Below are 20,726 nucleotides of genomic sequence, written 5' to 3' on the forward strand. Positions count from 1 at the left end.
CAAGTAAGCACTGACCAAAAAGGCATAATCCAGAAGCTGAGCAAATCTTAAGAGGTGGCAGATTTTGGAAACTAACAATGAGGCCCAAGAAGAGTCACCAAGCCGTTAGCAGTGCCTGCGGGACAGAGGAGAGAGCTTCACTACCTGAAACCTGCCCAGAAGGAGACAGCTCAATTTAAACACTGACAACATGAGAAAGTTTATTGATTCATGTTTGAAGAATCCTGCTTCAGACAACGTGAAGTAGTCTTGACTGCGTTAACACAAGTCTTTATTAGCACCTCATAACTAAGTGCGCAAGTACTGTAGAGGATACAGAAATAGAACTGACTCTATCCTAAGTGTTTACACATCTCTGTATCCCAAAAAGCTAGTATACAGTTACAGCAAGTAATTTAGAGAGCCAATAGTGTCTTATTATTGGTTGTGTGGGGAATTTATTTCAAAATTATGGAGAGTTCCTTCAATGTCAGTGGAAATGGTCAAGAATTTCAAGTTCCTAGGTAGCCAGATCACCAACAACCTGTCCTGGTCCCTCCATGCCTACGCTACAGTTATGAAAGTCCATCAACACCTCTACTTTCTCAGGAGGCTAAGGAAATTTGGCATGTCCACTATGACTCTCACCAATTTTTACTGATGCACCAGAGAAAGCATTCTTTCTGGTTGTATCACAGCTTGGTATGGCTCCTGCTCTGACCAAGACCACAAGAAACTACAAAGGGTTGTGAATGTAGCCCAGTCCATCACTCAAACCAGTCTTCCATCCATTGACTCCGCCTACACTTCCCGCTGCCTCAGAAAAGCGGCCAGCATAATCAAGGACCCCACACAGCCACCTTCTTCCGTCAGGAAAAAGATACAAAAGTCTAAAATCATATACCAACCAACTCAAAAACAGCTTCTTCCCTGCTGCCATCAGACTTTTGAATGGACCTACCATATATTAAGCTGATCTTTCTTTGCACCCTTCCTATCGCGATATTCTACACCCTCTCCTTTGCTTCTCCCCTATGTACTCTGTGAAGGGTGTGCTTTGTATAGAACACAAAAAACAATATTTTTCACTGTATCCCAATACATGTGACAATAATAAACCAAATCAAATCAGGGCATTGGTGAGACCATAGAGGCGATTCTCCCATCGGGCTGGGAGAATCTCACAGCAGCCGATGTGCAGGATTCAAGTATGTGTTCCCACCCCGATAGCGTCTCCCAGCACCGGATTTCTGGCAGTGTATGCTCCGCGCCAGAAATCGGCGGGGAAGTGCCAAACTCATTAACATTGTTATTTCCATATATTTTAAATGTAATTTTCAGACCCAGGACTGAAAATCTTCGAGCTCGTTAGCCTCTCTCCCACCACTCCCCCCCACTCCCCCGCCGACCCCCGCCAGGAATGGTTCACTCCAGCAGGATTTACAGCAGCTTCCCATTAATGGGGAACTAGCGGCCTGACCTTGCTGGGATGAAGAGGGAGCTATCGGTGCCCCCCCGAGGGTCAGGCAGCGGTGGGGTGGGGGAGGTGCGGAATGTCTCCTGAGCACTGGTGCCCTGGTAGTAACAGTCTGTTCTCCTTGGCACTGACCAAGGGGCAAAATGCCAATACCCAGGGGGCTCTTGGCACTGCCTGTCAGGCATGGGACAGTGCCAAAGAGGTGGGGCCTATAGGGGGGGGGCAATTGGTTGGGGTAGGGGATCTCGCTGCCACTCTGCAGTTGTGATCAGTGGGAGAAAGAGGGAGGCCAGCGATCGAGCTGTCCAGCAATAGGGAGACCGGCTTTGCGGGACCACTGGCGGTTGGTGACCCACTACTATGGGTGCCTGATCTTGGCACACGCGCAGTGGCCCACTCAGCACACCGATTTCAGCCTCACCAGAGAGGATAGGCACCGGCCCTGGTTTTTCATGATATACACGCTAATGACTTCTGCAGTGCGCAGAGGGGGAGATTCTTCTCTGAACTCCCACTGAAAAAAAAACAGGGTGAATTACTCCAGTTTTCACAATCATTCGACACCTAGAATTTTTTTGGGAGAATCCGGTCCACAACTAGACTACTATGTATAGTATTGATCTTCTTATTTAAGGAAAGATGCGAGGTTTACTAGACTAATTCCAGGAATGTACAGATTGTCTTACGGGGAAAGGTTGGAGAGGTTAGGTTTGTATCCACTCGAGTTTAGCAGAGTAAGAGACAACCTGATTGAAACTTTTAAGATCTTGAAGGCTATTGACGGGGTGGATGCGGCCAGGATGTTTCCTCTTTTCAGAGAATCTAGAACAAGGGGGTTACTGTTGAAAAATAAGGGGTCACCCATTTAGAAAGAGATGAGGAGAACTTTTTTTCTCCGAGGGTCGTGAGTCTTTGAAACTCTTCCTCAAAAGGCAGTGGAAGCAGAGCCTTTGAATATTTTTTAAGGCAGAGCTAGATAGATTCTTGATTAACAAGGGGGCAAAAGATTATTGGGGTTATGCAAGAATGTGGGGTTGAAGTGACAGGCAGATCAGCCATGATCTTCTTGAATGGTGGGTAGAGCAGGCTTGAGGGACAGTAATCCAACAATAATTACCAAAGAAGAAGAATCCAGATTATTAAACTAGAGCTTTTTAAAAATCCTTTCTCTACAGAATTAGCCAGATTATGAAGAACTTGCAAGTATTTTGAAACAATTAAAGTAAACAATATCCTTATAAAATGACCTCTATATTCCATTACAAAATGTCCTCAAGGGGAAAGTGCTTGTAAGCCACCAAATGGACCTTGTCTGTCAACTAGAAAGTTAAGTTGATAGGCAAAAGCATTATTTCAATGGAAGTAGACTGCTTTTAGTTGTTGAGTTGTACAGAACTTAGTATTGCTGAGAAACAAAGAAACCAACATGGGGCAGAATTTTCCAGCCGTTCTCACTAGTGGAATCTTCCAGTCCTGCCGATGGCAACCCACCACTATGGGTTTCCTGGTGACAGGGGCTGCATATAATGGGAAACCCTGTTGACAACTGAGGGACCAGAAGATCCCGCCACCGGCCAATTGGGGGCCACCTCCACAAAACATGCTGCCGGGGAGGCTTGGAAAATCCTTCCCATGTGGTCAAAACTTTTCATCTTGCACTCATCAGGATAAAATCTGCAAAAATACCAATTGTAAAGGGAACAACAAATTATACTTCATGAGAAGAGAATGCTGATTGGTTAGCAAATGGATTCTGATTGGTGGAGGCCATGCCATGGAAAATGCACCAGAGAGCTATTAACTGCCAAGCTTTTGTTTAATTTAAAACCAGGCAGGATGGCTCATGGGGAATGGCTGCTCCCAAAGCTTTTGTTTAGTTGAAAAAGGTGCAATGGATGAATATGTTCCTTCTGTCTATAAAGTACAGGGCCTTGTTTGTGAATATATATTTAGTTTCTAGCATGCATAAATGAACCAAGACTGCACAAACCCCAGGTACAAGTTCTTTTCAGGTGAGATCTCAGATTTAGCTTAGAGCAGAACATTGCACCATCTGATCATTTTACTTGGTATTTCAGTCCCCAGTAGTGGAGACGGCAAAAAGATTCCAATCTGGTTAAGGGTGCAAAGATCAGCGTCAGTAACTTAGGTTGGGGAAAGGGAAAAAAATGCTCTTGATAATTTTGCTCTTGATAATTATCAGTGTCCCTGCATCATCCTGTTTGTAAAAGTGACCGAAGAACCACTCTTGGTGATTGGGGCTGACAATTAAGCCACCTGATGGCTAGAAACTGGGAACATCCTCCCAACCTAAAAGTGACGGCAAAATCCAGGTCCACTGCACTGCTGCCTGATTAACAGTCACTCCACTCCTCGAGTCACATACTGTAGAGCAATTACTTTGGCAAGGGACTGCTGAGACCAGTGGAACTGTGTCCCAGCACAAGCCACTACCTGCCTGGAGGACAGAGGAAATTCAAGAAAGAGAGAGAAAATGACTGCATGATTTCCAGAGTCAGCTGCTGAAATCCTTGGATTACAAGAAGAAAACTACAGGACCCAATTTCACTTCAACAGTCCAGCAGTGCTGGGTGCCATTCCAATAGAGTGGTTTGAGATTTTTATACCAATCATCTTTACAATTTTCATCTTTAATATTTCTTTGGATGGTCTCGAGGTGAAGATATGAATAAGAGTGCATCAATATCCTGGGATGAAGAAATGCCACTGGATCAGCTACGCTAAATACCGTGGCTACAAGAGCAGGTCAGAGGGTAACTCACCTCCCGACTCCCCATAGCCTTGCCACCATCATCAAGACATAAGTCGGGAGTGTAATGGAATACTCACCATTTGCTTGGACTTGCGCAGTTCCAACAACACTCAAGAAGCTCACCATCATCCAGGTCAAAGTAGCCCTCTTGGCTGGTACCCCATCCGCCACCTTCAACATTCACTCCCTCCACCGCTAGCCTACCATCCATTAAGAAGCACTGGAGCAACTCACCAAGGCTTCTTTGACAACACCTTGTAAACCTATGAGCTCCATCAGCCATATATGTTTAGTTTACGATTACAGTAAAAATAAATAAACAACCAAACCTGTTAAATGTTCAAGTATTATTGGTGCTATTATTGATTAATCTTTATTAGTAATATTGTATTTTGGGAAATTATATCCACATATCATTTTAATGAATAAGCTGTTTTTTAAGTGGGGGGGGGGGGTTGTAGGATATTGCAAGATCTGAGCATTTTGTTATACTGCTCTCTCCGCTGGGGAGGCGTTATTTCAATAATGGCTGCCTACAGTTGAGGATGTGTTGAGTATTACCTAGTGCAGTACACAACAGTCTTTGGCCTTTTCAGTGAACCTCAATTCAAGTTTAAGGAATAGCATTTCACTTTTCAATCTGGCACTTTCCGACCTTCTGGAATCATAGAGTCATAGAGGTTTGCAGCATGGAAAAAGGCCCTCCGGCCCAACTTGTCTATGCTGCCCAGTTTTTACCATTAAGCTAGTCCCAATTGCCCACATTTGGCCCATATTTCTCTATACCCATCTTATCCATAGAACTGTCCAAATGCTTTTTAAAAAACAAAATTGTACCCGCCTGTACTACTACCTCTGGCAGCTCGTTCCAGACACTCACCAGCCTGTGTATGAAAAAATTGCACCTCTGGACCCTCTTGTATCTCTCCCCTCTCACCTTAAACCTATGCCCTCTATTTTAGACTCCCCTTAATTTGGGAAAAGATATTGACTATCTAGCTTGTCTATGCCCCTCATTATTTTTTAAACATCTATAAGATCACCCCTAAGCCTCTTACGTTCCAGGGAAAGAAGTCCCAGTCCATCCAGTCTCTCCTTATAACTCAAACCATCAAGTCCCGGTAGCATCCTAGTAAGTCTTTTCTGCACTCTTTCTAGTTTAATAATATCCTTTCTATAATAGGGTGACCAGAACTGTACTCTGGTCACAGTGGACTTAAAAAGTTCAAAAATTTCAGACCGTAAGCTTTGTCCCCCAATTTTATTTGTTTTTTTATTTTGCATATTTTGGATTTTCTCTTATTTTTGCTTTCAGACAGCAGCACAAATGTTTCAGGCATGCCTTTTGTTTGTGTTTACCCCACCACCATTCCCATTGGCACTGTCGGGCCAACCCTTCTGAAATTCAATCTCTTCTGTGTTCCGCCCTATTACAGGCCTGTCTTTTGTCCTCGCCTGGCCCACCTCATGCTGAAAACCTAGTCGCATCGTTCACTTTTCCCAGTTCTGATGCAAGGTCATCAACCTAAACTGTTAACCGTTTCCCTCTCCGCAGATGCTGCCTAACTTGCTGGGTATTTCCAGCATTTACGGCAGTTTTTATTGCTCTTAACAGTTGCTTCAGTAAACTTGCAGTGTGCGCTGGTCACTCGTGAAACCATAAACAAGCACATTTTCCAGCAGAGAGGAGAAGCATTTGCCAAGAAAAGAGAAATAAAATTCAGTAAGTACACACACAGACAAATACAATAAATTGTTGATTTTTTACTTCTTTACCAACAATCTGATTAAAACATTGCTGATACTGCAACCAGCAAGCATTTATTGAAGGGGGTCATTCCCGAGTGCAACATAATCTGATCAGTAAACACAATTATAACCCATAGATGAAGGTTTTTCGCCATCAGTGCTTTCAGAGATTTATCTTACCTCTTCCACCTATAGAGTGCCTCAGACTAATCCCACTTGTGGCTTTGATAACCATAACATCACAAAATACGACTATTATCAATTCTAACATTTGTTGAAATAAATCCTTGGCCCTGCCATGCAGTCCAATACATTTTTAGCTACTGTGTTTTAAAACCAGCACAGTGCTTTCCTTTGTTCCAAATCGCCTAGCACCACTTAGAAACTCAAAATTCATTTTTAAAAATCTCCACAGCATATGTTAAAAACACAACTGTGTTAATCCACCAGAAGGAACTCTTCAGATGTAGTCAGTAAAATAAAACAAAACTTACTCCAACTTATAAATCAAAGAAAAAGGTTTAATAAAGAAACTTCATTGCTCCAACATTTGAGGCCTCACCCTGGGCCAATTCAAGCTCCCACAATTCCCAACAGCTTCTTACTTATACTGAGTCCAGCTGACCACCACATCATTTTGTCATTGGTTATATAGTTTACCATGTCAGCTGACCCTCACAGCATGTTACCATTGGTCCCATTACAACAGATCCAACATTATTATTGGTTACATTCTAACATACTGAACACTATCCAATGTACGCCATCTGTTAACTCATTTAGCAGTGAATGTCAGTGCTCAAACATATTATACATATGAACAAGGAGCAGGAGTGGGCCATTTGGCCCCTTGAGCCTGCTTCATCATTTAATAAGATCATGGCTGATCTATTTGCATTTCAGATTTCACATGCCCATCTGCCTCAGATAACCTTTGATTCCCTTGCTTAACAAGGATTCTTCTATGTCTGCCTTAAAAATATTCAATGATCCCACCTCCACCGCCTTGTGATACTGAGAGTTCCAAAGTCACACAACCCTCAGAGCATAAAATTCCCCTCATCTCCGTCCTCTATAAAAATAGGAGTTTTGCCCTCTAGTTCTGGACTCACCACAAGAGGAAATATCCTTTCCACATCCACCTTTTTAAAAGCATTCAGGATCCTGTAATCTTCATTCAAGACGCCTCTCACTCTTCAAAACTCCAGTGGAAACAAGCTCAGTTTGTCCAACCTTTCCTCATAAGCCAACCTGTTCATTCCAGGTGCTTCCTCTGAACCACATGGAAAATATTTACATCCTTCCTTAAATAAGGAGACCAAAACTGCACATAGTACTCGAGATGTGGTCTTCACCAAGTGTAACCCGGTATAACTGAAGCATTAAATCCTTACTTTTATGTTCAATTCCTCTTGTAATAAGGGAAAGCATTCCATCAACCTTCTTAATTACTTGCTGTACCGGCATACTAACTTTGTGACTCATGCACTAGAACACCTAGATACCTCTGCACTTCAGAATTCTGTGTTAACTTTCCATTTAAGTAATACTCTGCCTTTTTATTCTTTCTGCTGAAGTGAACAATGTCATATTTCCTCACATTCTACTCCATCAACCAGATTTTTGCCCACTCACTCAACCTATTGATGCCCATCTGCAATCTCCTTGTGTCCTCTTCCCATCATTTCCTAACTAGCTTTGTATCATCTGTAAATTTAGCTACCTTGCCTTTGTTCCGCTGATCCAAGTCATTGACATAAATTGTAAAAAGGCAAAACTCAAGCAAATTTCTCCGCGGGACTCCACTTGTCACATCATACCAATCAGAAAAAGACCCATTTATGCATATTGTTTTCTGTCAGCCAGCCAATCTTCTAACCATGCTAATATATTACCCCCTGCTCATTGAGACTCTACTTTACACAATAACCTTATATGTAACACATTGCCAAACGCATTCTAGAAATCCAACAACAGTGCATCCACAGGCTCACCTCATCAACAGCACATGTCATTCCTTCAAAGATAATTTCCTTTTCACAAAACCATTCTGACTCTTCCCATTTACCTTGAGATTTTCTAAGTGCCCAGCTATGACCTCCTTAATGATAGATTCCAATACCTACTCATGACAGACATCAAGCCAACTGGCCAAAGTTTCCTGTTTTCTGCCTCCCTCCCTTCTTGAATAGAGGGGTTATATTTGCTCCTTTCCAGTCTAATGGAATCTTTCCAGAATCAAGCGAATTTTGGAAAATTAACACCAACGCATCTATTACCTCATTGGCCACCTCTTTTAAGACCATAGAATGAAGTCCATCGGGACCCAAAGACTTATCAACCCGCGATTCCATCAGTTTGCTCAGTTCCGCTTCCCTAGTGATTGTAATTTCACCAAGTTCCTCTCTCCCTTCTACCTCCTGATTTACAGTTATTACTGGAATGTTTTGTGTATCTTCTATAGTGCAGACAGAAGCAAAATATTTGTTCATTTTATCCACCATTTCCTTATTATTTACCATTAACGTCCCATTCTCACTCTCGAGAAGACCAACACTCACTTTACTTACACTTGCTATCTGTTTTTACATTTCCAGCCAACTTCCTCTCATACTCTAATTTCTTTCTCCTGATTAATCCTTTTAGTCATTCTCTGTCGTTCTTTATATTCTGAACAATCCTCTGACCTGCCATTCATCTTTGCACCATTAAATGCTTGGATGCTGTCTGATGCTTTCCGTGCTAGAGTGGGAAGTGAGTTTGTGATGATTCTTCAGGTTTTATTTTCTTTCAAGTCATAATATTATCTGAAGACTCCTTGGAGAAAGTCCCCTCCTGGTCTCCTCTCAAGTTAAAATATGACACCAAAATCTAGAATGAAAGTCGGAGGAGGCCACTCTCAACCACAAAGTAAAATTGGAAACAAATTTTCTTCTGGTTCAAGTGATGAACACAAGCTAGGGATGAATTTTAACTTTGTGTAAGTGGATGGGTTTTGATAGAGTTAAAATCTCATTCAAGACCCTCTGAGGTTTGTCTTTATGAGTTTGACCCTCTTACCTACATGTGCTTTGGTAACTCAGTTGCATGCAACTACATTGTGTGATGATTAGAAGATTGTTGGGGAATTGTTATTTCTATCTGTATCGATTGTGAAGCTGGGCAAATGCAGTAAGAGTGTATAGCCAATGCTTGGCCCCACAGTGACTACTGCTACTATAGGAGTCCTTAACAAAGCTTTCATTCTGAATGTTTGAAAAGTCTTATTGTCATACAGGAACGTCAGTATAATGGTAACAATGTTTAAACATAGCAAATCATAGACTAGTCCAACATAAGCTTTGGTCTATTGAGCCTGCATCAGCTCTTTACATAGAAACTAGAAGCAGGAATAGGCCATTCGGCCCTTCAAGCCTGCTCCACCATTCATTTTGATCATGGCTAATCATCGAATTCAATATCCTGATCCTCCCTTCCTCCTATATTCCTTGATCCCATTAGCCCCAAGAGCTGTATCTAATTTCTTCTTGAAATCAATTTGGAGAGCAATTCAATTAGTCCCATTACCCTACTCTTTCCCTATTTTTCTCCTTCAAGTATTCATTCAATTCCATTTCGAAGGCTACCATTGATAGGTTGGTGAATACAGGTTCAAACAATGCATTCCAAATCCTAACAACTCTTGGTGTGAAAAATTTTCCTTCATGTTGCCTCTCATTCTTTTGCAAATCATGTTAAATATGTGCTTTGTTTATTGACCTTTTGGTATTGGAAACAGTTTCTCTTCATCTCCTGTACCTAAATCCTTCATGATTTGAAATACTTCTAACCAACTGTAGCCTTCTCTGCTCTACGAAAAATAATTCTAGTCTATCCATGTTACCGATTGAAAGAATGGGGGATTACATTCTAATAAATCTCTTCTGTATCTTCTCCAAAGTCTTCAATGTCCTTCCTGAAGTGTGGCGCCCGGAATTGGACACAATACTTCAGCTGATGCTGAACTAGCATTTAATAAAGGTTTAGAATAACTTCCTGGTGTTGTATTCTATGTCTCTACAAAATTCAAGATCCCGTCTGCTTTGTAGCTTGCTTTGCTAATCTGCCCTGTTACCTTCAAAACTGTGCTCCCAGGCCTTGCTCTTCTAGCAGCCATTTTAAAACCCATTTTGCCTATATTGTCTCTCCTCATTCTTCCCAACAAAATGACCTCACTTGAGTTGAATTTCATCCGTCATATATCCACCCATTGCGTCAGTACCTTTGTGTCCTCTTGAAGTCCTACCTTCCTGTTCACTACCCTCAAGTTGTGCATCAGCTGCAAACTTCAAAATGGTGCCCTGTATCCATGCCATCTACCTTCGTAATTGCTTGTTGTACCTGTTTGTTAAATTTCAGTGTTTCTGGTACTTGTCCACCTGTCTCTCTGAACATTAATATTCACAGATGTTGCTGCTTTTAAAAATATTCTGCTTTCCATTCCAAAATTAATAACTTCACATTTAATTCCAGCTTCCACCCTGTTGCCCACTTCGCTACCTCCCCGCCCCCCAGATCTTTGTGTCCTCTTCACAGCTTACATTCCCACCGAGCTTTGTATCATCAGCACATTTAGATACATCACTTCTTGTCTCTACAGTGAAGTTATTAATATAGATTGAATAGCTAAGGCCCCAGCACTGATCATTGTAAAAACAGAAATAGCCTTCTGTGGTTTATTCAGAACGATTTCTGATGTTCCTCATTGTAATTAAAATAAATTGTATGGTACATGGGGGAAATCTAGTAAAAGAAACGTTGAAATTCAATGAAGAATGATTGCAGAACTGCTTTCCTATAATTCATTGACCTTCTGCTTTGTGTGACTAGTGATTTATGTGACTGTTATTGATCGCAGATGAGGTAAGAGATTTTCATCTGAGCCCAATTATTTATGTTGCTTGCAATTTTCTCCCTAATTTCAGCCACGGATTCTCTCCACCTCAATCCTTATTCTCCTTAGGCACTTTTCTTGCATTGCATCTGGTCCAGTCACCTTGTGGAGTGTGAAGTTCAATCATTATTTTCAAATCTCCTGTTTTTCTCCAGTATCTCTGAAGTTCCCATTCCCACACTCAGCTCCAGAAAATATATCAGTGTTGTGTACATTGAAAATGGTTGTTAATATTTATTATTCCAGAAATTCCTCCTGTCTCCCTTCCTTCTATCTCACCTTTGAACCTTAAAGATCCCGCATGCTCTTTACTTTGTTACCTACTTCAAATACACTCAATTTTTTGTCTTCACTTCCTTCAATACCAGTTCCAATTTACTTTTTCAAGTTTCTCAATTGATCCAAGTTAATTCAAGCCCATCCAAGCGTGTATTTTATAAAAAAGAAATGCACTGTAATTTGAGTAATTGCACTCTGGAAAAACAAACAGTTCCCCCTGTCCTATTATTTAATTGGTTTGCAACCTCCTTATAGTCATCAATCTTGAATGGACATCTTCTAGATTGTGACAGTTCAGTACACAGTTATTCTAAAATTTTGAAAAAAAAAGTGCAATGCAAACTGATCTGCTTTGAAGGATTTCCAAACAACAAAAGTGACTTCTTGACAACGGTTGTCATTTGCTGTAAAACAAAATCCATTCAAATCAGGTTGACATTCAGAAACATCTGACCTGCTCATCCACTTTGTGAGCAATGATCGTGGCTCCTTCCTCCACTTCTGTCTCATTGATGGGCCGAATCCGCAGGGCCACCTGTACAAAGCAAAAGTTACGATAATTGCTGAAGATGCAGAAATAATGAGCTTCTGTTACTCTCTACAAGGGGTATAATTGGATGTGGAAGCCACTGTTTAATAGCCAGAATGTCATTACAGAGATTCTGATGAAGGCACATTGGCTGCAAGTGGAACTGGACAATTCATCATCAGCAGCTTACGTAACACTGCTCGATATGTTCCCCAGGATCAGTAGTCATGCATTTAACCAACAGTCACCTTAACAATTAATCTGCTTTTGCTTAATGTCTTTATCATCCCTTTACCACCAATATAGATTTTATGTTAATATCTATTATTTTTGAATCGACTTTGCCCACAGCAGTGGGCATTTTTTTGGGGTGCTACCAGGAACAGGAATTGTGTACAATAATGAGGAGACAGATCAGTTTTTAATATATTTGGCTGGAGTCTTGCTAGCCACATCTGTTCTTTACCTCCAGATTATACAGACAACAGAGGAGTGACTCTAACATGTTCTGAAATAGCATCTGCTGCAGGTGATTGGAATTCGGAATCCTCTACAACAAGATTGTATGCTAGCTCCCAGAGAACCCCAGTGTGATATTTTCCCCTCTTATGAATGAATGCTATCATGGCAACCCATTTCTTCTTGGAAGGCATCCCAATACTTTTACATGGGAAACCAACCAACAAAAACCTAGCTCTGTGCCAAATCCCTAGCTCAGGTAGCACTCTACATCTGTCAGGCCAGATCAAGAGTCAAGAATTTCTTGTGTATTTGACCAAACTATATAAATTTAAAATAGGTCCTATCGAAGAAATACACTACCAGAGAAACACAAATGTCAATACAACAGTACTCTGACGTTGTATAATATGTAAACTTTCTGCATTTATTTTGCAGTGTTAATGTAAGCCGACTTGTGATATTTAAACTTCAAATGGAACAAATATATCAGATAGCTACAGCTTGAAGGGTTGGTGACCTATCTTTGTTAGTGAGACTGTCAGATTAAGTTTGCTTGGCTACTACCTTTAGTTTTTGAAATGTTAATATATTTATGATTGTTGGAACCATCAAATGAGTGTCAAGCCAAATTAAATTCTAATAGGCTTCTTTTCAGGCACTGGGCAGATAAATGACGCAGTCCATCAAGGGACTGCTGTTCTTGACTTCCCCAGATGAAAAGCAAAAATAATTAATGCTGTGATTACCAGTCTGTTGAGAAAGAATCTGATTGTTCTTCAAAGAAACCTGTCCCCACCTCACAGAAAGCCAACAACATAAAAGAAACCTGTCACCACTTCATAAAATGCAAACGCCAACATCATAGGGATAATTCTGGCATGATCTGTTGCTGGTGAAGCGACTTGTAGGATGCCAGTGCAGGCCAGAGGTAGCACAATATTGTTATGGTTTTGAATTTTTGAACCGTGCTTGCTGCCAGCAAGGCTCCCTACCAGTAGCAAAGCCTCACACAATTAGTCCAGCAGTTCCCCAGGATGCTCAGTCTCTGATTTGCCTGTCAGTTCGATTAGTGCAGGAACTGGAATGGCTCCATGGGTTTGAAATACCCATGGTGCTTTAATTAAATGCTCGGTTAAATGGTTCTAATGCAGACTGGAAGATTTTGCAAATTATTTTTGGGACAGTTTGAAGTGTAAGACAATAACTACATTGCAGTTTATTTGTTGTACTTCTTTCCCTTTGGGTAATTGTAAATAAATTGGAGCACTAATTTTAGCCTGAATGACATAAATGGTAATGCGGGCCCTCGCAGTTGTGCTGACACTGTTCTCCACGACTGACTCCCTTCGGAGTTTGAGAGGTCAACTGGAGGGCACATAACTTGTATGATGCTGGTGAACACAAATATTAGTTTGAGGAAGATTGCCCAGGACCCCCATGATGCTGACATTGCTTTGCCTGCCTCCTGCACAAGTGCAGTTGGATGGAATCATACAAAAGGTCAATACAAATTTGTTTTAATAATAGGGGTTTGCTTATGTTACTGGATTACTAATCCAGAGGCCTCAATTAATGGCCTGCCACCCACTAGCCAAAATCCTACGATAGCAGTTGGGGAATTTAAATGCAGGCAATTAAATAAATCTCAAATAAAAAAGCTTGTTTGGATAATACTGTTCATAAAAATATAGGATGGATCGTTAATGTCATTTTAGGAAAGAAAGCCTTCAGTCCTTACTGGGTCTGATCTATGTGCTTTCTGGACCAATAGCAATATGGGTAACTCTTAACTGCCATATGAAATACCCCAGCAAGCTATTAAAAATGTTACAAAAATGTATAATAATGGGCCACACACGGGCCACATAGCATCAACTGAAGCATCAGAGTTGAACATGGCAAAGGTACACCCAGTGCATTCAGCCCTGTGAATCCACCTCATTAATCTCTGCAGACTTGTGCCAAGTTTGGAACAATTGTCCCACAGATGAGTCAAGCAACAACAACACAAGTCAGGCTTACAGAGTCACACAGTTCAGCCAATATCCCAGACTCAACTTACCATCCCTGGATACGTCCTGTTCTCCTGACAGGACAAACCCACCAACACTGGTGGCACAATGTTATACAGCCAGAAGCAAATGGCTCTGGGAGTTCTCAGCATTAAATCCGGACTCCATGAAGTCTCAGGTCCAACATGAGCAAGTAAATCTCCTCTGGACTACCAATCTCCCTCAATACTGATATATCAACACTCCTCCATGTGGAACAGCATTTAGAAGAAGCATTGTGGGAAATAAGGGCATGTCATGTACTCTGGGTGGGAAACTTCAATGTCCTTGGCCAAGGGTGGCTTGATAGCACCACCAATGACTGAACTGGTTGATTCCTGAATGACATAGCTGCCAGGTAGGGCCAGGGTCAGGTGGTGCAAGGGAAAAACCCACTTGAACTTCAAGAGCTGCTGCAGTTGATATGGTGTAGGTACATCCACAGTGCTATTAGGAAGGGAGTGGAGGTGAATGTGTAGAATGCACTACCACAGAATGTAGTTGAGGCCAAAACGTTTGATTTCAAGAAGAAATTAGATATAGCTCTAGGGGCTAAAGGGATCAAGGGATATCTCGGGGAAGGGGGGGATCAGGATATTGATTTCGATGATCAGCCCTGATCAAAATGAATGGGGGAGCTGGCTCAAAGGGCCGAATGGCCTACTCCTGCTTCTCATTTCTAAGGGAACTCCAGGATTTTGATCAAGCAACAGGGAAAGGTGATATATAACTAATGACAGTGTGTGACATGGAGAGGAATGGACAAGTTCCCATGCATCTGCTGCCTTTGTTCTTCTAGATGGTAACGATTGTGGCTTGGAAGTTTGCTGCAGTGCATTGTGTAAATGGATAGTACACAACGTCTACCGTGGTATGCTGTTGGTCTGAGGGAATTAATGTTTAAAGTGATAGATGGGATGCCAATAAAGTGGACTGCCTTGTGCTGGGGTGGTGTGGAGTTTAAATGTTGTTGGAGCTGCACTCATCCAGGCAAGTGGAGAGTTTTCTATCACATTCCTGGCTTGTAGGTGGCGATGATGTGGAGATGCCAGCGTTGGACTGGGGTAAACACAGTAAGAAGTTTAACAACACCAGGTTAAAGTCCAACAGGTTTATTTGGTAGCAAAAGCCACACAAGCTTTCGGAGCTCTAAGCCCCTTCTTCAGGTGAGTGGGAATTCTGTTCACAAACAGAGCATATAAAGACACAAACTCAATTTACATGAATAATGGTTGGAATGCGAATACTTACAACTAATCAAGTCTTTAAGAAACAAAACAATGTGAGTGGAGAGAGCATCAAGACAGGCTAAAAAGATGTGTATTGTCTCCAGACAAGACAGCCAGTGAAACTCTGTGGGGGTTACAAATAGTGTGCCATGATCCCGGTTATTCACTGGCTGTCTTGTCTGGAGACAATACACATCTTTTTAGCCTGTCTTGATGCTCTCTCCACTCACATTGTTTTGTTTCTTAAAGACTTGATTAGTTGTAAGTATTCGCATTCCAACCATTATTCATGTAAATTGAGTTTGTGTCTTTATATGCTCTGTTTGTGAACAGAATTCCCACTCACCTGAAGAAGGGGCTTGCAGCTCCGAAAGCTTGTGTGGCTTTTGCTACCAAATAAACCTGTTGGACTTTAACCTGGTGTTGTTAAACTTCTTATTGTAGGTGGCGGACAGGCTTTGAGAAGCCAGAAGGTGAGTTGCTCACCACAAAGTTCCCCACCTCTTATAGCCACAGTATTTATATGGCTGGTCCAGTACAGTTTCTGGTCAATGGTAACCCCCAGCATGTTGACAATGGAGGATTCAGCAATGCCTTTGAATGTCAAGGGGAGATGATTAGATTCCCTCTATTTGGAGTTGGTCACTGCCTGACATTTCCTTGCCATTTATCAACTCAAGCCTGAATGCCACCTTACGTGCTGGCATGAACTACTTTAGTATCTGAGGAGTTGAAAACAGAACTTCTTTTGAATGAATTGGTACACCTTATTCTATTAACCTTTTCAGATGGAAATTTAAAAATCCCATTGATTTAACAAGAATATCTTCCATGTCATGATTTCTCCCTCGACTAATGCATCACAAACATGTTAATTGGTTGTTTATTTCAGTTTCTGTTTGAGAGACTAAATAAAGACTATACTCCAAAAAGTAATTGATTGGTTGCGAAGTGCTTTGTGACATCCTGTGGATATAATAAGATGCTTTAAACAAAGGCTCTCACTCAGTTTAATTCAGCCTGGGCAACAGTCAAGCAGTACTATGGCTTTCAGCACTCAAGGGTTACATTATTACAGGAATATAGTATTCAGCCCCTCGAGCCTGTTATCCCATTTCATTTGATTGTATCCGAATTCCATTTACCTATCTTTGTTCCATTTTCCTTGACACTCTTACCCAATAAAAGTCTATCAATCTTCACCTTGAAAATGGCAACTGACCCAATATCCACAGGCTTTTCTGGGAGACAGTTCCAGATTTTCATTACAAAAATGTTCTGATTTTGCTGTTAAAAATGGCCTAGTTCTAATTTTAGGTTCGGTTCTGCCTTGCCCCATCAATGACAATACCTTGTTAAGTCCCTTTAATCATTTTGAACTAAATCAATTCAATCATCTTCTAAACTTAAATGAAGCCAAGTTATTACAAGATAATTGAACCTTTAAGTGAAGGGTTAAAAACTTTTCCAGTGTTCCTGTTTACTATCCAGTCCGTCTTCCAGATAAACGTGCTTGTTAGGTGAGAACAAGATTCTGCAAGGCAGTTGGATTCGGCTGGGCTCATGCAAGGACAATGAACCAGAGGTCAAATCAGCATCTTCAGAAAAGTGAGATGGAGCAAATGGAGAAAAATAAGAGAAATTCAAGGGGTGTTATGTTGCTGCGCTTGAGGGGACGAGGTGGGCCATGATTACACTTGGGCTGCTCAAGTTAATTGCCATCGGGAAAATACACCAGAGTCAGCTCTGTAATCAATAACCCTGCATTTTTAGATGCAAGAACTTCTGGTTTGCAATCAATCTCCCAATGTCAGTGCAGGATAAATACATTTGAATTGTATCAGGTACACACGGGCAGCTGCAGTTGATCTAACTTAACATTCGGTTGGCGTTGGAATATGAACTAAAATTATTTGAACACTTCATATAACCTGATACCAACAGGAAGCCTAATTCACAACTCCAGATAAACAGTTTGGACTCACCTTTCTGCGGTGGTTAACATTGAGCACAACTGAAATTAAATCAAAATGCCAGTAAATTTATTTCCCCCTGGCACGGATGCTTCTTGCGGGGAATGCAATATTTATGTTAAAACAAGCTATTCACTTTACAAGTATATATATATCATTTTGGAGGGTTAGACAGGAACTTACAGTCAGTTGCTGGTCTTTGGATTCTCCTCCGTCCTTCATGATTGTTGGCAGTGGGTCGGATTGTACAGTACCTGCTGCATGGCGCTAGGTCCCAGAAAGAGAATCAAGCTGTACCTTTCCCCAACACCTCACATCCTGGACTGGATACCTTCCTCTCGCCCAGCCCTCTCTCCACACACACACACACCAGAGAATTCAAATCCACAACTTTATCACAAACTACCCAAATGCCAGCATTTTCTGATTCGGACTACAGTGCGCAATCTTGTAGCTTTTGTTTTATAAAAAAAAACCCCAAAAAAACAATTGTCCCTTTGGAGGCTGTTTCCCCTGTGGTTATTTTGATTTAAGCTTCCTGAACAGGAGCGATCCTATTCTCCAGTCGCTGGAGCAGCAAGGTGCGTTCTGTTCTGCCGAGCCTGTCGCTGTGTGTGTGTGTGTGTGAATCTGATGGTTATCCTGGAGCTCAGAAGACTTTCAAGCCTGGATTCTGTGCTCCCAAGAAATCCGAGCTGACACGGACACACAATCGGCTGGGTCCGAGCTCACAGAGGCCGCCTGTCGGCCACACACAGCCTGAGCACTCAAATCCAGAGAGCATCATTCACCCCCCCCCCCCTCAATAGCCAACACAGGGACACTGTGGGTGGGTACTGAAAAATGAATGAGAATCAATAAAGATAAAGACAAAATACTGCGGATGCTGGAATCTGAAACCAAAGATGTGCAGCTTAGGTGGATTGGCCATGATAAACTGACTCTTCGTGCTGGGGGATTAGCAGCATAAATACGTGGGATTACAGGGATTGTGGTCGGTGCACACTCGATGGGCCAAATGGCCTCTTTCTGCACTTTCTACATTACAAGGTATTCTATGTAAAACAGCAAATCCTGCACAGTGGCACAGTGGTTAGCACCGCTGCCTCACAGCGCCAGGGACCCGGGTTCAATTCCCAGCTTAGATCAGTGTGAAGTTTGCACGTTCTTTCTGTGTCTGTGTGGGTTTCCTCCGGGTGCTCCAGTTTCCTCCCACGGTGCAAAGATGTGCGGGTTAGGTAGATTGGCCATGCTAACTTGCCCTTTAGTGTCAGGGGGCCGAGCTGGGTAAATGCATGGGGATAGGGCCTGGGTGGGATTGTGGTAGGTGCGACTCGATGTGCTGAATGGCCTCCTTCTGTACTGTTGGATTCTAGATTTTCCAGCATTTGCTGAGAATCAATTAATTGTGAGTGAAAATACTCAGTTAAAGGGGGTAAAAAACATCAAGAAACTTCTGCTGTACATTCAGACTGGAAATCTGCTTTCCAGGAACAATTTAAGAATGAGGTTGCTTAAAACTGCAAAGCTGCCACCGATTATGTGGATCTGTTGATCATAAATTTATAAGGACGGTGATTAGGTTTTGTTAACTGTTCCACCAAAGCACCTGGAATGATGCTGCAGTGTCCAAATCGAGAAGCTGGGAATGGTTACAACACAGCAGACCATTCAGCCCCATGTGTCCGGACTAGCTCTCTGCGAGGGGGGAGCTTACAGCTTGTTCCACTCTCCCACTGGACTGAAATGTTATCCTCTTCAGATAATGATCCAATTCCCCTTTGAAAGCCGCATTACAAGTGGAAGGCTGTGTTTACAGGTACGGTATTTACCCAATTAGCTGGTGTTTGCAACAATAGACACCCGGGAGGAAACCACTTGCCTGTAATTCAATCAAGTCACTCGAAGAATGTCATATGCATCAAGATGAAAGTTTCAGCCTTCATCAGTCTCATCAGAATATGTCTTATCTCGGCAGTGAAACAGATTGAACATTGGAATGAACTAATTTTAGCGCAAATACAAATTGATTTTGTATTCCTGACCTAATCTAAGTCCTGAGACTGTTTTCTTCCTCTGGGGGCTCTTAAGATAATAAGGTGGAAAGATTCGGGGCAGTCTTTGTTTAGGTAATGGATGTAAGACCATTTATTTATTTTTATGTTACAAAAATGAATGGTGTCTCTTTTATCTATAAACAAACAATTATCCTCTCTAATGGAGAGAGAAGCCTGTGGACTCTGGCTAATTACCTACTTACTGCTTATGGGTTGCCACATGGGTCCTAGCTATGCCAGCTTTTTTGTTGGAAATGTGGAACATTTACTGTTCCTTTCTCCTCAGGCCCACTCACTCGCCTCTTTTTCTGACACCTTGATGACTGTATTGTGCCGTTTCTTGCTCTCGCCCGGAATTGGAAAATTTAATCAATTTTACTCCCAATTACCATCCTTCTCTCGCCAGCACGTTGTCCATCTCTGACTTGTCCCTCTGTCTCAATGATAGGCTATCAATAAAATATTCACTACAAGCCCACTCATTCCCACAGCTACCTTGACTGACCTTGCTCATGCCCTGATTCCTATAAATACACTGTTTTTTCTGGGCAAAAGCTTACCAAAAAATGGAACGTCTTGGTACTGGTGAGAAAAATAATGTTTCTCTCTAGTGAAACATGCCGGTCTTCTCTCCAGATTTTATCACACTCTACCACAAAAAAACAGGTAGGCGTGTTTCGTGCTGTCAAATGGAGGGGGGGAGGGGGATAGGGCCTCAACATGCCAGCAAAGCCCGGCTGCACAGAGATCTGGGCGCCATGTTTAAAGGGGGTCCCAGTCAGAACAAACAATGGCCCACTATGGAAGTCTCAGGGGCTCCCCCCCACAATCCCCGATTGGAGTAGTTATTCACCCCCCCCCCAGCCCTTCCCTGACTGGAACCGGCATTCACCCCCTCCCCCCACCATTTGGAGCTGGAATTCACCCCCCACCCCGCCCCCAATCGGAGCTAGAATTCACCCCACCCCCACAATGATCACAGCCAGCATTTCTGTCTCCCCCCCAGCAGTCAGTGCCAGCAACCCCCCCCCCCCCCACCTCCACCTGAATATTCGACCCCAACCCTCCACCAAAACCCCACCCACACAATCAATGCCAGCACCCATCCTCCGCTACCCCCCGCCCCCAAACAGCCATCGCCGGCAACCCAGCTCCCACCTCTACACCCCCCATTACCACAAATAATTGAATCCCCCCTCCCTCATGAAGGCTGCCACTGGGGCCCACCCCTAGCT

At 42.3% G+C, this 20,726-nt stretch overlaps 1 protein-coding gene across 1 annotated transcript in view; it reads right to left on the reverse strand.

Annotated features, from left to right (window-relative positions):
- Nucleotides 1–17,656, reverse strand: part of kif19 (kinesin family member 19) — a 206,476-nt gene extending 188,820 nt beyond the window's left edge. The window contains exons 1-2 of the mRNA XM_078225994.1: nt 17,618–17,656; nt 11,645–11,725 (exon numbers count right to left, since the gene is read on the reverse strand). Of these exons, the coding sequence (XP_078082120.1) occupies nt 11,645–11,725; nt 17,618–17,656 (120 nt within the window). The remainder of the gene's footprint in view (nt 1–11,644; nt 11,726–17,617) is intronic.
- Nucleotides 17,657–20,726: the final 3,070 nt, after the last annotated feature.

This window comes from Mustelus asterias, chromosome 12, assembly GCF_964213995.1.
Source record: "Mustelus asterias chromosome 12, sMusAst1.hap1.1, whole genome shotgun sequence".
Lineage (NCBI taxonomy): Eukaryota > Metazoa > Chordata > Chondrichthyes > Carcharhiniformes > Triakidae > Mustelus > Mustelus asterias.